The sequence below is a fragment of the Epinephelus lanceolatus genome, chromosome 9 (assembly GCF_041903045.1).
Source record: "Epinephelus lanceolatus isolate andai-2023 chromosome 9, ASM4190304v1, whole genome shotgun sequence".
NCBI classification, from domain to species: Eukaryota; Metazoa; Chordata; class Actinopteri; order Perciformes; family Serranidae; genus Epinephelus; species Epinephelus lanceolatus.
In genome coordinates, this window is record NC_135742.1 from 38,247,501 (window position 1) to 38,263,416 (window position 15,916).

Consider the following 15,916-nt stretch of genomic DNA (forward strand, 5'->3'; position numbering starts at 1 on the left):
TTGTTTGGATGTTGGTTATTGTTATTTCACCTAAAGCAGCATCAGATACCCTAGAACTTTAGCAATCTTCAAACCACTGGCCATCAGTCTGATGACGATAAGCCTCTGGGGGCAACAGCCAATATTTTGGCCGGATCCAGTTTAGCCAGCAGATATCCGAGCCAAGACTTCCTCTTTCTTGCACTGCTCATTTTGGCTAATCTATATAAAAAGATATCTGCATATGATGGCAGATAAATTTGAAAACAAGCAAATATCAGGTTAAATTGTCTTCAGATGATAGCCAATGGGTTCCAAGTTGGGGCTGTCCCCCCCGAAGAATTTAATTTACATAGCTGAATCTGATTCAAGTCTTGCCAATTTGTATTGCTCATTGGTCCATGTTCTCTTTTGTGACATTAGTTTCCATTTTTCCACACCAGACAAGAAAGCTGAAGCACCCAGTTAAATCAATTTGTCTTCTTGATTTGGCATGAGAATTTATTTTTTATAGGATGTCTGTCTGTAGCACTGAAAGGAAGCAGAGCATATTGAATGTCCGACAGGCAGTCAGAACATGTCACTGTTCTGACTGCCTGACATGTCACATGTCACTGTCATTTTGCTTGCTTTTTTGTGGTTGTAAACAGAACTATCTCTTTTCTCTTGGAGAGACTGCAAACCGCTGTTTGTATGCACCTCCCCTCGCCGATTTTGAGAGAAAACCATTCATAAGTTGAAAAATAATACCCCTTTTCCACCAACATGGATCCAGTTCTATTAAGGTTCCTGCACCTATTTTGAACCATTCAGAGCATTTAAAACGAAAATAAATTGGTTGGTTCCCAGTTCAAATGTGGGCTGGTTTGCTAAATACCTCCAAAGTTCTAAGAGTCCTGGACGGAACCAGTTCAAGAACCAGAGCTACATTCGTATGTGACTGCTCTGATTTATACATTTATACCAAAATAGGTTATATGTCATGATTTATTGGAAGACACCAACCAATTCTATGTTAAGTCAGACATTTAGCACCCCCATATAGCCTGAATGGAATGATCCTTTCTTTCACAACCACATTGTCACGCAACGATTGCTTAGTAGTCGAATCAAGCTCCTTAGACCGAAAAGTCGACTACTCTGGGTCACCCCTACTTGTGAGATTACATTTCGGCCAATGTGTTCCACCGATCCACATGGACTGTTTACCTGCCGCTCAAACGTGATTGGTCAATGCTACTGGCACTTAAAAAAGAAACCAGAATATTTCTAATTTTAAAATCTTGTCCCTTTTCCGAAGATTCTGCATACATGTGCTGATGTCTGTGCATAGAGATTGGAACTTCATTGCCTCCAAATAAAGGTCTCTGATTTTTGATGGCTTCTCTATACGGTGATAATACCATGAGTGAACAAAGAAAACTGGATGTATATGTGGAGACAGGGCCCTGTTTATTCATATGAAACTTCCTTAGTGGAGCATGAAGCCAAAGATGATTGATTGATTTTCAGGTAAAAATGTACCTGAATCATCAATAGGCCCATAGAGCCAGAGCACTAGCATTTCCTTTAACCCTGCCTCCAAACCGCTAGGTTTCGAGCTCACTCTCATCAATGACAGTGGGGAAATGAATCTGGATTTGTCTATTAGTGAGTTTTAAAACTGAAGTGTTTGTACCAAGAAGTTAATGTACCTCAGAAACAGTACAGACATCACAACTTAAGTCCATGGAAAAAAGTCTTTATGCAGCTTTAAGACAGGACAAGTGTGTTAAAAAAAAAATCCAAGTATAGCTTTAAGATTTTGCTTTTTGTACACAATGCATTTATACAAAACAATAACAGTTTCCCATTATTAAATTTCATTAAGTAGTTCTGTTTGCAACACTTTTTTGTGACACATCATAGACATTTTTGCTCAGAGCTGCCTGTTACAACCCTACCCTCTTTCAGTAGCATAATCTGGGGTCACTGCCTCCCTCGAGGGCAAACGGTTAAAGCAGAGAGGAGTAATATTCAGTCACAGGCCTTTTAAAATCAAGATTACTACCACCTGGGTATGGGCTTTCTTTAACACAATTTAGGACAGTAACATGATGTCTTGTGTTTTTCAGATATTGGCTACATTTCAACATATACAGTCATCATTATCATTATTTACTATAAATCCTCGCTGCTTTGAACCCTCATGTTTCACAAGTTACAAGGTTTTGGTTAGAAATGCGACAAGCAACATTTAGAAAAACCCCACCACCTTCAGCCTCAGTACTGACTGTGAAACCTGGGTATTTTATTTTGTACCTGTTCACATAGAGAACTTGAAACAAGCAGCACTATGATAAATGTGCATTTAAAAAATGTATTTACATAAACCAGATAAGAAATAACAATAAATTACAACCTACATTGTCAAATGTTTTGCTTAAATCTCAAGCAGTGTGCTGATTGTAGAACATAAAAATTATATTTTATTTATTTGGAAATTAACTTGATCTTGTTTAACATGGTGTATTTTTGTCTTAACACTGGGTTCTGCCATTGTCTACACTCTCACAGACCTAATGTGTCTTCTTACAAAAAAATCATTTCATCTATTACTGTCTTGTATTTTAATTGATAATTAATGAAGGTATTGCTTGAGATTTAACAAAAAATATGGACATGTAGCATATTACAGAACTTAAGAGGGGCAAGGTAAATGCAGTCCTAATCACTGTTTGTTTTCTGAAATCTGAGTTAGTATTTCTATTAAATTGCACTGTACTGCACTAGAGTGCCTGAAATGTTGGATCAAGCTAATGAAAGCAGTTCAGGATATTTCTGAGGCTTAAAAATACAACATGAAATATCAACAAACAACTGCAGTCGCTGAATACTGATTCACAATTGAATCTAGTCTTGTGCAATATTCTGTACCGTTTTTGTGACAAAATAACACAACATGTATAAAATGATATGGCTCACATTCAGGGCCAGAGCTGTTTGCAGTTGTACAAACCCCAACCCTGTATAATAAAAAAGTGCCTTAAAAACAAGTTCATCCCTGTAATATCAAGTCCTCAGTGCATGGCAAGCAAGTAACAATTTTAAATCCAGTATGTTCATCCTGCACGCTGCACGTCACTGGAACAAACACTCGATCGTGCTTCAGACAGCGTTGCAGTGGAAAAAAACTGCAGAGGAAACTGCTTCTCTGGATCACCAGCAGCTGCTCGTTGGGGACTATGGACAAAGAAGAGTCTCTCCAGATTTACAAAGGGGTGGCACAGTGTCAGACATCAGACCTTTGGTGGAGGTACTGGCCTCAGAGCCTAGAGGACAAACCAAAAATAGATGTTTTAATTGACCAAGCTTTAAAGGAATAGTTAGACATTTTGTGAAATTCACCTTCTTGCTTTCTTGCAGAGAGTTAGATGAGAAGATGGATACCACTCATGTGTTAAATATGTAGTTGCAGGCAGTAGCTAGTTAGCTTAGCTAAACATAAAAGCTAGAAGCAAGGGGAAAAAAGTGAGCCTTGGTCTGTCTAACATCTACCAACAGCTCTAAAGATCTGGGTGGTTGTGTTTTACAGCCCATTATGTGCTGGATTACTTCTTGGCAGGTGTCAGTGGCAGATTAAAGGAGCTCTATACAATATTCAGATCATATGGGTTGTCTGCATATGGTTCTCAACATGGCTGAGCTAGGGGCTAGCAGCTAATGGTGCTAACTCCAAAAACAGCGTTAAAAACAGTAACGGTGCTGACAGCTAACAGTGTTAACCAGGGTGGGGAACTGGAAGGTGGGAGATATGCTACCACAATGACCCCATTCCAATATCAGCGATAAGCATCATGTGAGCGCAGTGTAGAGTGGTTGTGATTAGCTAGCAGTGGGATACACACATGCACCAAGCCCCCAGAAACAGTATCGGGCTATGAAGCTAATTTAACATAGTGGCCAAAAGTGGAATTACACCATCGGGGACTGTCATGGAGCCCAAAAAGGCTTCTTCCCCCATAGACTTACACTGTGAAAAAGGCGTCCGTAAATCAGTGGATACATTTTTTTGAGCGTTACAATCCCTGCAGAACGACTCATTTCACTATCGGTATTTGAACTATTCAGTCAAAAAACATTTTGAAAATCTAAAAGAGTGGCACAGTTAAATTATTTTATCCCCATTCACATTTAACTAAATCAGAAGTTTGCCATTTGGCCGGTGGAAGTTAGCCACTCGGCCACCATAAGTCTCTAGTGTGATTGTTCTGTTGGCCCTGTAATGGGCAAGTAATTTCAAAACGTGGCAGCAGAACTCATAGGAATAAACGGCGCCCATACAGGGGAGAAATACAAAACTTGATTTTGTCTGTGCTTTTCTCTTGTGGCTTTAATATAAGTTATTCACACATAAAGAAACATACGGCACCCCAGCTGGTGCCAATCTGAATGGTATACCTGATCAAACTGTTAGTGAAGAAGTATGTAAAGATTTTGATTGTATCTCTTCGAACGTTGTGGTGTTTAATACAGTGTCAAATGAGTGTGAGCTGTGTGTAATGTGGCAGGAATCACAGTTACCTGGCGTGCAGCTGTGTAGTTCTGGCTCGGAGGTTTAGGTCTGTTCCCTGCTGGCGGAGGTGGAGGTGGAGCTGCTTTGGGCTTTCGCCTTCCACCCTAAAATTTCAAGTAATATTAATGAATGCACAGTTATATGTCATATGCAAACTCAGCATCTGTAGTACACATTAGTTCAAATTACCTGCACTGGCATGGGTTGACTAGGAACTGGTGCACTGTTTAGGTGGTGAGCGGAGCTGTTCACTGCTGTCGGCTTCCTCCGCGTTTGTGTACTGTTAGAAAATGAGGGACTCAAGTGAGTTTACAGCAACATACATAGCTAAACCAAGACCTGAAATAGGGTGATGATTACTTACGTTGGCAATATGGGACTTTGGCGTTTTTTCCACCAGAATCCTAACACAGCAGCAATGATACCTAAAACCACTAGAACAACTACCACTGCGATGGCAATAGCTGGTCCTGCAGAAATGGAATGGAAATCAGTTTTGTTTGGATGCAGTGGTGCAACATCAGTGGTTTATTAAATTTAATATTAGTTGTGCAGAAAGCACACATTTTGATACTAATGAACAAGTATGGGAGGGTCTTACCTGTAGAAATGGGATTCAAACTTGTATCCTTGGACTCGCAGTAAGGAGGCATCCAGCCAGGCTCACACTGACACTCACTTCTGTGGTTGCACACCTGAAAAATACAACACAAATCCTGCCATTATCAGATGTTATCACACTGTGTTTAATGACCCCTGTACCAACATTAAGGGAATACTTCACCCACAAAATGACCATTTGTATATCAGTTACTCACTCTGTGTTACGCTGAATTTGTGAAAAAACATTTTTAATGCATGCCTTCACAGTGAACGAAGAATCCAAAAACAGAAACAATTCTTGATGACTTTAAGTAAAGGGGGGCCATGTTGAACAATAACAAAACTATATCAAAACACCTGTTTACAATCTCTCACACAACTCATGCAGTATAATCCAAGCCTCATTTATCGAGTCCTATGCTGAGTACCTCCCAAACACATGTATTTTGCACGTTTTGCTCAAACTTCTGATTGGTTCTCCTTTCATTTTTTTTAAATTGTACAAAACAAAAATAATACTCTAATCTTGCTTAAAATGTTGAAAAGCATGTTTCATCTTCTACTCACATAACTATTCACAATTATAGAAATTTTGACCAGGGGTGCCCAAACCTTTGCATGCCACTGTATTTGATTATCTTCAGAAAAATTCAGTAATCCACTCATATTCAACACTGGACTTGTAATTCGTCTGCATCCTCCTACAGGATTTAGAACAACTCCACCAGTTCTCTGTCACATACAGGTGAAACTCAGCTGTGGAATAAGTATCATTGTATTGCAACACAAACCTCCTGCCTGTCTCACAATCTGTAAATCCAGGATAAGTATAAAGTTGTATATTGTGTCGTTTTCTGTCCTTGTATCTTATTTAGCAGTCGTAATTGTAATTGCTGTAATTTGAGTTTTCAAAACTTTTAATCATGTAAAGGTCCAGTGTGTTGCATTAAAGGGGGATATACTGGCATAAATGGAATGCAATTTTCATCATTATATTTTCATTAGTTTATCATTACTGAAAGAGGTGTAGTTTTAGAATCAGCTGTTTATATCTACACATGGAGCAGGTCATCTTCCATGGAGTCCGTTGTATTTTATTTTATTTTTTTACAGTAGCCCAGAATGGACAAACCAATGCTGCATCAGCAACTGTAGTTCTCCTAAAAGTTTCAGCTGGTTGCAATCTGCAATCTTACCATAAATGCCACTATATCATACACACTAAACCTCTAATGTGTTACTTTTGTTACCCAAATAACAACGACAAAAAAACAACCAGATTAATAGATATTTAAAATAAATTCTGAGCTGTGTCGACATGTACTTACAGCATGGCCGCTGCATTTTGCCGAACAGTTTACATTTCTGTACGCTGTCTCAAGCTCCACACACTGACTCTGGCTGCACACCTTGAAAAAAAAGTGAGAGAGACATTGCATACTTTGATACGTACTGCAAAGTAAGTGTAATTTCTCCATTGACTGTGTAGCAATCATGAACAGAAAACACATTAAAAGAACGAATAACTGTTTAAAAACATATTTTAAAAAATCATTCAAGAGGCTAACAGAGCTTATTACCTTTCCATCCCCACATTTGGTCCCAGTGTCCACCTGGCCGTAGTCTTTGGTGTGGTCCTCAAAGAAAGCTGCCTTGCAGTCACCGACCCTGACCATGCGGCCGTAGGCTGGGTTGGCATTACCGCCATGGCAGAAGAGCTTCCCACAAAACACGTCTCTGCAAAGGAAAGAGTGGGGTTAAATATGTACACAGAGCCAATTCTAACTACAAGCCCAATTCTAAAACAGATGGAACGCCATGTAAAATGTAAATAAAAACAGAATGCAATGATATGTAAACCCTTTTTGACTTATATTAAACTGAATACAGTCAAAAAGACAAGATCTTTAAAAATCAAACTGATAAACATTATTGTTTTTTGCAAATATACACTTATTCTGAATTTGATGCCTGCAGCACATTTCAAAAAAGTTTCCCACTGTGTGACATCACCTTTTCTTTTAACAGCATTCAGTAAGTGTTTGGGAACTGAGGACACTAATTGTTGAAGTTTTGAAATCAACATTCTTTCCCATTCTTGCTTGATATACGACTCACTAGTTCCCCAACAGTCCAGGGTCTCCGTTATATTTTGCACTTCATGCCACACATGTGGGAGTCAGGTCTGGACTGTAGACAGGCCAGACTAGTACCTGCACTCTTTTACTATGAAGCCACACTGAATGTGTCTCATTGTCTTGCTAAAATAAGCAGGGACTTCCATGAAAAAGACATCATCTAGATGGCAGCGTATGTTACTTCAAACCTGTATGTACCTTTCAGCATTCATGGTGCCTTCACAGATGTACAAGTTACCCATGATGCCATGGGCACTAACACACCCCTATACCATTTGAGCTGGTAACAATCCGGATGATCTTTTTCCTGCTTAGTGCAGAGGACACCACGTTCATGATTTCCAAAAACAATTTTAATTTGTGGACTCTTCAGACCACAGCACTCTTTCCACTTTGTCTCAGCCAGAGACATTGGAGGTGTTTCTGGATGCTGTTGGCTTTCTCTTTGCTCGGTTTGCACGGAGTCTTAACATGCATTTGTAGATGCAGTAATTAAATCTGTTAACAATGGTTTTCCAAAGTGTTTCCGAGCCCATGTAATAATATCCTTTATGTAATCAAGTCAGTTTTTAATGCACTGCAGCCTGAGGGGTCGAAGGTCACAGGCATTCAATATTGGTGTTCAGCTTTGCCCCTTACATGCAGAGATTTTTCCAGATTCTCTGAATCTTTTCATGATATTATGGACTGTTGACAGTGAAATCCTTAAATACTTTGCAAGAATGCATTGAGATACGTTGTTCTTAAACTCATGGCCTGTTTGCCCACACAGTTTTTCACAAAGTGACCGTCCTTGCTTGTGAACATCTGAGCCTTTCAACGATGTCCCTTTCATATACGATAATGATACTTACACCTGTTACGACTTTTGCAACTTTTTTGTTGTTGAATGTTCCAAAAAGGTGTTTTTTCAGTAATCCCCAACTTTTCCAATCTTTTGTTGCCCCTGTCCCAAATTTTTAGTTTATCAGCTTGGACATTAAACATCTTGTCTTTGGACTGTATTCAACTGAATATAAGTCAAAAAACATTTGCAAATCATGCAGTCTGTTAATATTGATGTTTTACAGTGTCCCAACTTATTTTGAATAGAGGTTGCAATTCCGCAAGCAAAAAAACCTTAATGTAATGTCAGTGATCAGTGTATCAGGGTGTCTCTTACCACCTGTGTAATGGAAATGTTTTGTCCCTTCCGATCAAAATACTCCTTCAAAAAAAGCTGTAAATATGTCTTTTTAAGGACAAGGACAAGCAGTCTATTTAAAGATCAATGTATCACCTGACATGTATGGATGCTGAACATGTTAAAACAGGATTTTTGTGGAACTCAAATTGTTAATTGTACCATATTGGTCTATGCACATCAGGTCATTAGTAATATTAACTGTAAAATAAGAAACCAAAGTATATCAGTATGTAAGTCCATAACTCTCCATATTGACATGGAACAGCAGGTTTTGGTGTGCTACCCCAAGATAGTCAGTGGCCCCATCTGGCCACCCCGATCAATCATTTCTGCAGGCACCACTAACTTTTAGGGTCCATTGCAAAGCAGTTACCCTACTGTATGTTTGCTGAGACTCACTGTTGCTGGCAGGGGATGTACTGGTCTTCTATACGTCTGCAGAAGGCGTAGTAGGTTCCTCTGGTGTTATGGTTATAGCATTTAAGACGGCCCTCTGTAGCACCTGATGACAGAAGAGAAATTCATGGAGCCCTTTTAGCATTTAATGGGATAGTTAACCTATTCTAATATTGTCTCTTTTCTTAACAAAGTAGTGTGACGAAACATGACAACAAATACATGAAAGAACAGGACACTCACTTGGTCCATACAGTTTGAAACACTGGTTTGGCCTCTGTGGACACTGGCCGTTGTAGCAGTATCCCAGGTCTCCATCGCATGGGAGGCCATTCACCGCAAAGACATCCTCAGGACAGGTGGCGCTCTTCCCATCGCAGTACTCTGCCAGATCACATTCATCCTGCTTTCTGCGGCACTCCGTGGTACTAGGTGAGATCTGTGTGGAGGTGGGAGTCACAGTACATCAGATCAGATTACATACCATGTCATAGATTATTCAATATGTAATGCTTTATAAGTATTTAACACTGTGAAACTGTCTCAGTGTATGAATATATGTGAATGAATACGTCACATAAATAACATTGCTTTGCTTTGCCTAGGTTGTGGTTGTGTCTTTCAGACATCATTTTATGTAACCCAGTTAACCGAGCTCTTGAGGCCAATAAGGTGATGTGTTTTTGGATCTCAGGATTTTGTTTGTTCAGGATGTTTTCACGTCTTCATTATGTTGTTTTATTTTGAACGTCTTGTACTTCTTTGTGTTTCCTTTGTCTTCTAACATCTTGGGACAATGTTGGAAATAACAGTTTTCACTTCAACATGTTCAATCATTCATTCATTATTCATAACCGCTTATCCTAGTACAGGGTTGTGGAGGGCCTGGAGCCTATCCCAGGTGTTATTGGACGAGAGGCAGGGTACACCCTGGACAGGTCATCAGGTTATCACAGTGCTGTCACAATAAGACAAACAACCATTCATTCTTACATTCACAGCTACAGGCATTTTAGAGTCACCAGTTCACCTAACCTGCATGTCTTTGGACTGTGGGAGGAAGCCGGAGAAAACCAATGTTGACATGGGGAGAACATGTACACTCCTCACAGGATAGCAGCAGTTCAAACCCATAACCATCTTGCTTTGAGGCAACAGTACGAACCACCGCACCACCGTGCAAGAATTCATATGCTAATTATGACAAAATTTCACACATTATCTAATAGGATAAAATGATGAAGTGGTGATATTTTATGTCCAAAAGGTCAAAGGTCAGGAGGGTGGTTTACTTGTGAGCTTGTGAGTTTTTTTTGTTTTTTTTTTTTGTTTTTGTCCTGGTGCAAGTTCAAATATTTGCAATACCTAAAATCCCCACAAGAGGGCTGCAGCAGTTCAGACACTTGGATCACAATACACAGTGAAGGAAGAGTTCATGGTAGGAAAGTCCCTGCAGCAGGTACAACAGGACTTATGAATTCATATTTACTCACCTTACAGTTGTCACAGCACTCGCCCTCAGCACACTGTGAACCCTCCTTCAGGGTGCAGGTGGTGGCATTGCAGCATGGGTTGAAGCACTCCTGTAAGGACAAGAGAGAACTTATTAGGCTGTTGTTAATCCTTTCCTTCAATATGCTGTGTTACACTCCCTTCCCCTCAGGAGTGTTCTGTTATGTTAGGTTTCCTCTGAGTTGTGTGTTTCCCTCTAAAAAAACAAACCAAAAAAACTTTAAACATCACAGTGAGCTTTTCTGCCTCCTTCATTATTAACTTAAGTGACAGTGTATTCTGTGGAGACCTCTGTGATACTAAGACAGAATTCAGTCTAAGTTGACAGTCTCTGTGAACTAAATCTTGTTATTATTTTCCTGTGATATGTGGAAATGTTATTGTGCTATTTCTATACTACTTGATGTAGATGACCAGAAGAAAAGGTTTGTGGTATTGTGGTAGCATACATAAAAAAATATGGTATATAGTAAGGGCTGGGGTACATGACTTAATGGAGCTCTATATGATATTCAGAGCATTAATATAGCGGCAAACTAATATTTGCTATGTAAAGTTACAGTGGAGTAATGGAGTCCTGAGCAGAGAGAGAAGTCACACTACCTCTGTGTGTATTATAATCTGAACTTCTCTGTTTGTTGTGGTGGAAAGTCTGGCCACACATGCATGTTGGTGCATATTTGTCCTATGTGGGTGTCACACTGGCTAGCAAATCCCCCCAGATTAGCACTGTTAGCTCCATCAACACTGCTGCTGTTGTTATCACCATTCACATTTTTAGCGCTGTTAGCTGCTCGCCACCAGCTCAGCCACCTCCGTGTTTTGAACGAAAGTTAAGGCAGGGAAAGGGGTGGTGAATGGGTCCAACAGACACCAACCTTCATCCGAGAGAGCGGTGCTCGCGTCCCATAAGATTCTAAAGCTAAGCCCTGTTGTTTTTTTGCTAAACCTAACCATTTCCTTTTATTGCCTGAACCAAACAATGTGTTTGTTGTTGAAGGGAAAAACATCTGTTTGCGGTGTAGTACTGACATAATGCGTTTATTTTGAAAGAGATTCCATGTAAACCTTAAATTTCCTGTGAAAATGCAAGTGTATCTTGACAGAAGAGAACTTGACACAGTGTCCCAGGACATCAACAACCAACGCACCCAAGCAAGCATTGAGTTTGTTGTCTGTGCCTCTGCTCAATACCAACAGAGGCCCAAACAGGTCTGAACACATTTGCAGCTGCTGTCACTGGAATGAACTTTGTCAAAATGACTAGTTACTAACTGCTGAGTTATGCTTTGCAGGTTATTATGATGGAATGTACAAACAAAATTCAGTCAGCTTTGTCCTCCTGCTCTCTCTGCCTGGTTAGCATTAACTAAAGCAGCAGCAGCAGTTGACATCCAACACTGAGTCGTTAAACAGTCCCAACAATTTCACAGTGACACTGAAATGGCTGTTAAATCTGTTAATAACCATTGGGTAGCGTTAGCCGTGTGATGACAGCAGGTAGCCAGAGAGAGAGAGTTAGAGAAAGTGAATCAATGTGCTGCACGCAGCTTTACAATGCAATGAGATTTTACCCATTTAAATGTGTTGATGATTGCAAGGTCACATAGAATACACAGGGATTACCTGAATTTGCGATAATTGCTACAATCACAACATTGCATCATCTTTGAGGGACAGAAAATTATTCTAAGAGACAGGATTATTAAAGTATACAAATACTTTTACAAGTAAAAAATAATTGAGATGCTGTGCACTATGAAAGCTGTATACAGCGAGCAGTTAGTAGGCTAGCTGAGGTTAACTTAATAGCAGCCCAAAGAAAAAAGCTGTTTCTGAGCCTGCATGTATGGGCTCTTGCATAACAATACTTAATGTACAATCCAAACATCTTAAAAAAAGCTTTAAGACTTCACAATAGGTCGTTGTGTTGGTCTGCACTAATGTGTCTGCTTTCATTCACAGCTGAAAAGAAGACAGACTCTGCTTCCCCTAATAATAAATGTGTTGGTGCATGTCCACCAGCCTCATTCTCATAATGCCTTCAGGCAAAATAACTAACCAGAAGAGTCAAGATCAGACAGAGGAAACAAGGTGTTGAGGCTTACTCTCAAAGACAATAGCCTTGAGGCAGATACACACAGACACATTTTCAAAATCAGTGCAGTGAATGCATTTCACTCTGTGTGCTTCGTCGTATTACCACAATGTGAAATCTTTGGAATAAATTGCACAGCCCCTGTATCACCATCAAACAAAAAGTATGTTGCGAGAGAGTTTATAACAGCGCTGGTCAACAGCTAAAGCCTTTCTCACCCTGTTACTTTCAATCATAAGTAAATCAGGTGTAAATTACATTATTGCATTTTGCAAACATATTTGTAGGCAAAGTAATTCACCCTTTCTATGATTTATTCCTTGATCAATATAACATTTCACTGTATATATTGGTAAATCTGAGCCCGGTGGACTCTGCATGTCCTGGATGAGCGCTTTTTTGGTCCATTTACCTCCACACTGCCACAGTCACACTGCTCCCCTCTCTCCACAAAGCCGTTCCCACAGACTGAAGGAGCCACCACAGCTCTGTAGTCTGGTTTGTCCAGCATGCAGCTGGGGCTGCGCTTGATCAGGTATTTCTCATAGTTGCTGCTGCTGCAGCTACTAAAAGTTCGAGGAACATTCCAGCTGAAGAAAAAAAACAACACATTTTTGGGCAAAGTCACATTTTTTAAAGGACAGGCTTTTTTTTTTAATTAAAACAGTGATGCCATGTATTCTTCTACTTCTTCTTCTAGCCTCTCAACAAAGCCTCTCTGAAACAGTTTTTGAGTAAATCTAGCTATTTTTTAATTTTTCACAGCAGACATTGTGACTTGTCAAAAGCACAGGTGTAAATAATAATATGACTCTAATGGCCCCATTATTAAAATGTCCCACTAAGTCATGACAATGTGACAGTCAGAACATGCAATATGAGGACCCTGCAACAACAGCAGCTAAATGCTTTTGTTATTTACACCTGGGCTTTTCCTACTGTGACATGTCATAATGGCTTCTGTTAAAAGAGTACTCCACTGATTTAGCATTGCACTTTTATATCACTCAGACTTATCACGTCAGACTCATGATGGACATTTTAAAACAAAACAAAGGTTAAATATCGTAACCCTAGTTCTATTAGCACAGGTTGAGCCCTCTACTAGACTCTATGGATAATACTTTCCTCTCATCATGAGCACGCATTTGGCTACTGTAATTTACATAAACGTAGGCAACCAATCAGGATGTGTCTACATGTGACATAGGCGCAACAGGCCACCAGGTGAAGGGCTCCTCCTGTGCTAACAGAACAAGGGTTACAATATTGTAACCTTCGGTCTATGTCACACAAGCTTTGCCCTCAACTGGACTCTGTGGGTATAATGGGTGGAGCCTGATGAATGAATGCCATGTTAGGACATAACACCAGCCCAGCTAAACTGATCCTGACTGGCTGAAACTTATCAGCGGGCAATCGCTATCGCAGAAGAGCTGACAGCGTCATACGTCTCCTTAGATATTGTGGGCTCCACATGTATTCGGGTGATCATATCCATTGGCCAGCTATGTTTTTGCGTATTTCACAAGGCGAAGTGTGCTTGATTGACGTATTATCCATAGGGTCCAGTAGAGGGCGTAGCTACTGTATGTAAGATATAACCTTGATGAGCTCTCTTGATGAGCTGACGGACACAGTGATGTCATTCATTAAGTTCTACAAAGAAATGTACCAAAACAGTGACACTTTATGACAATAAAAAAGCTTGGTTCCTGGAAGACTTATACCTCCTATGAAAAAAAGAACTGTGCATATAGAAATGGAGATAGATAGACTACATAGCAATGTGCTGCAATGAGAAAAGCTAAGATCGGCTATGCAATGACACTGGAGCAACAATTCTCAACCAGTAATATCAGATCAATATGGAAAAATCTTAAGGACATGATGGATTACAAAAAGCCCCTGCTCTCTTCCAAACAATGACCCTTACCTCCCACATCAATTAAATAAGACCCTGTTCACACTGGGTTTTTAAAATGCACTAAGCCAACCGGTCTGTAGAGGATGCAGTCAACATACAGTACAGGCCAAAAGTTTGGACACACCTTCTCATTCAATGCGTTTTCTTTATTTTCATGACTATTTACATTGTAGATTCTCACTGAAGGCATCAAAACTATGAATGAACACATGTGGAGTTATGTACTTAACAAAAAAAGGTGAAATAACTGAAAACATGTTTTATATTCTAGTTTCTTCAAAATAGCCACCCTTTGCTCTGATTACTGCTTTGCACACTCTTGGCATTCTCTCCATGAGCTTCAAGAGGTAGTCACCTGAAATGGTTTTCCAACAGTCTTGAAGGAGTTCCCAGAGGTGTTTAGCACTTGTTGGCCCCTTTGCCTTCACTCTGCGGTCCAGCTCACCCCAAACCATCTCGATTGGGTTCAGGTCCGGTGACTGTGGAGGCCAGGTCATCTGCCGCAGCATTCCATCACTCTCCTTCTTGGTCAAATAGCCCTTACACAGCCTGGAGGTGTGTTTGGGGTCATTGTCCTGTTGAAAAATAAATGATCGTCCAACTAAACGCAAACCGGATGGGATGGCATGTCGCTGCAGGATACTGTGGTAGCCATGCTGGTTCAGTGTGCCTTCAATTTTGAATAAATCCCCAACAGTGTCACCAGCAAAACACCCCCACACCATCACACCTCCTCCTCCATGCTTCACAGTGGGAACCAGGCATGTGGAATCCATCCGTTCACCTTTTCTGCGTCTCACAAAGACACGGCGGTTGGAACCAAAGATCTCAAATTTGGACTCATCAGACCAAAGCACAGATTTCCACTGGTCTCATGTCCATTCCTTGTGTTTCTTGGCCCAAACAAATCTCTTCTGCTTGTTGCCTCTCCTTAGCAGTGGTTTCCTAGCACCTATTTGACCATGAAGGCCTGATTGGCGCAGTCTCCTCTTAACAGTTGTTCTAGAGATGGGTCTGCTGCTAGAACTCTGTGTGGCATTCATCTGGTCTCTGATCTGAGCTGCTGTTAACTTGCGATTTCTGAGGCTGGTGACTCGGATGAACTTATCCTCAGAAGCAGAGGTGACTCTTGGTCTTCCTTTCCTGGGTCGGTCCTCATGTGTGCCAGTTTCGTTGTAGCGCTTGATGGTTTTTGCGACTCCACTTGGGGACACATTTAAAGTTTTTGCAATTTTCCGGACTGACTGACCTTCATTTCTTAAAGTAATGATGGCCACTCGTTTTTCTTTAGTTAGCTGATTGGTTCTTGCCATAATATGAATTTTAACAGTTGTCCAATAGGGCTGTCGGCTGTGTATTAACCTGACTTCTGCACAACACAACTGATGGTCCCAACCCCATTGATAAAGCAAGAAATTCCACTAATTAACCCTGATAAGGCACACCTGTGAAGTGGAAACCATTTCAGATGACTACCTCTTGAAGCTCATGGAGAGAATGCCAAGAGTGTGCAAAGCAGTAA

At 40.4% G+C, this 15,916-nt stretch overlaps 1 protein-coding gene across 2 annotated transcripts in view; it reads right to left on the reverse strand.

Annotated features, from left to right (window-relative positions):
- Positions 1–2,445: 2,445 nt before the first annotated feature.
- The window catches only part of adam28 (ADAM metallopeptidase domain 28), a 28,974-nt gene continuing 15,503 nt past the window's right edge, over positions 2,446–15,916 (reverse strand). For both annotated transcript variants that reach the window (XM_033620349.2, XM_033620348.2), the window contains 11 exons: positions 12,880–13,057; positions 10,351–10,440; positions 9,101–9,296; positions 8,861–8,963; positions 6,718–6,874; positions 6,466–6,546; positions 5,136–5,229; positions 4,899–5,004; positions 4,724–4,814; positions 4,543–4,638; positions 2,446–3,290 (listed from right to left, as the gene is read on the reverse strand). In XM_033620349.2, coding sequence (XP_033476240.2) covers positions 3,258–3,290; positions 4,543–4,638; positions 4,724–4,814; positions 4,899–5,004; positions 5,136–5,229; positions 6,466–6,546; positions 6,718–6,874; positions 8,861–8,963; positions 9,101–9,296; positions 10,351–10,440; positions 12,880–13,057 — 1,225 coding nt within the window. In that variant the 3' untranslated portion in view covers positions 2,446–3,257. The remainder of the gene's footprint in view (positions 3,291–4,542; positions 4,639–4,723; positions 4,815–4,898; positions 5,005–5,135; positions 5,230–6,465; positions 6,547–6,717; positions 6,875–8,860; positions 8,964–9,100; positions 9,297–10,350; positions 10,441–12,879; positions 13,058–15,916) is intronic.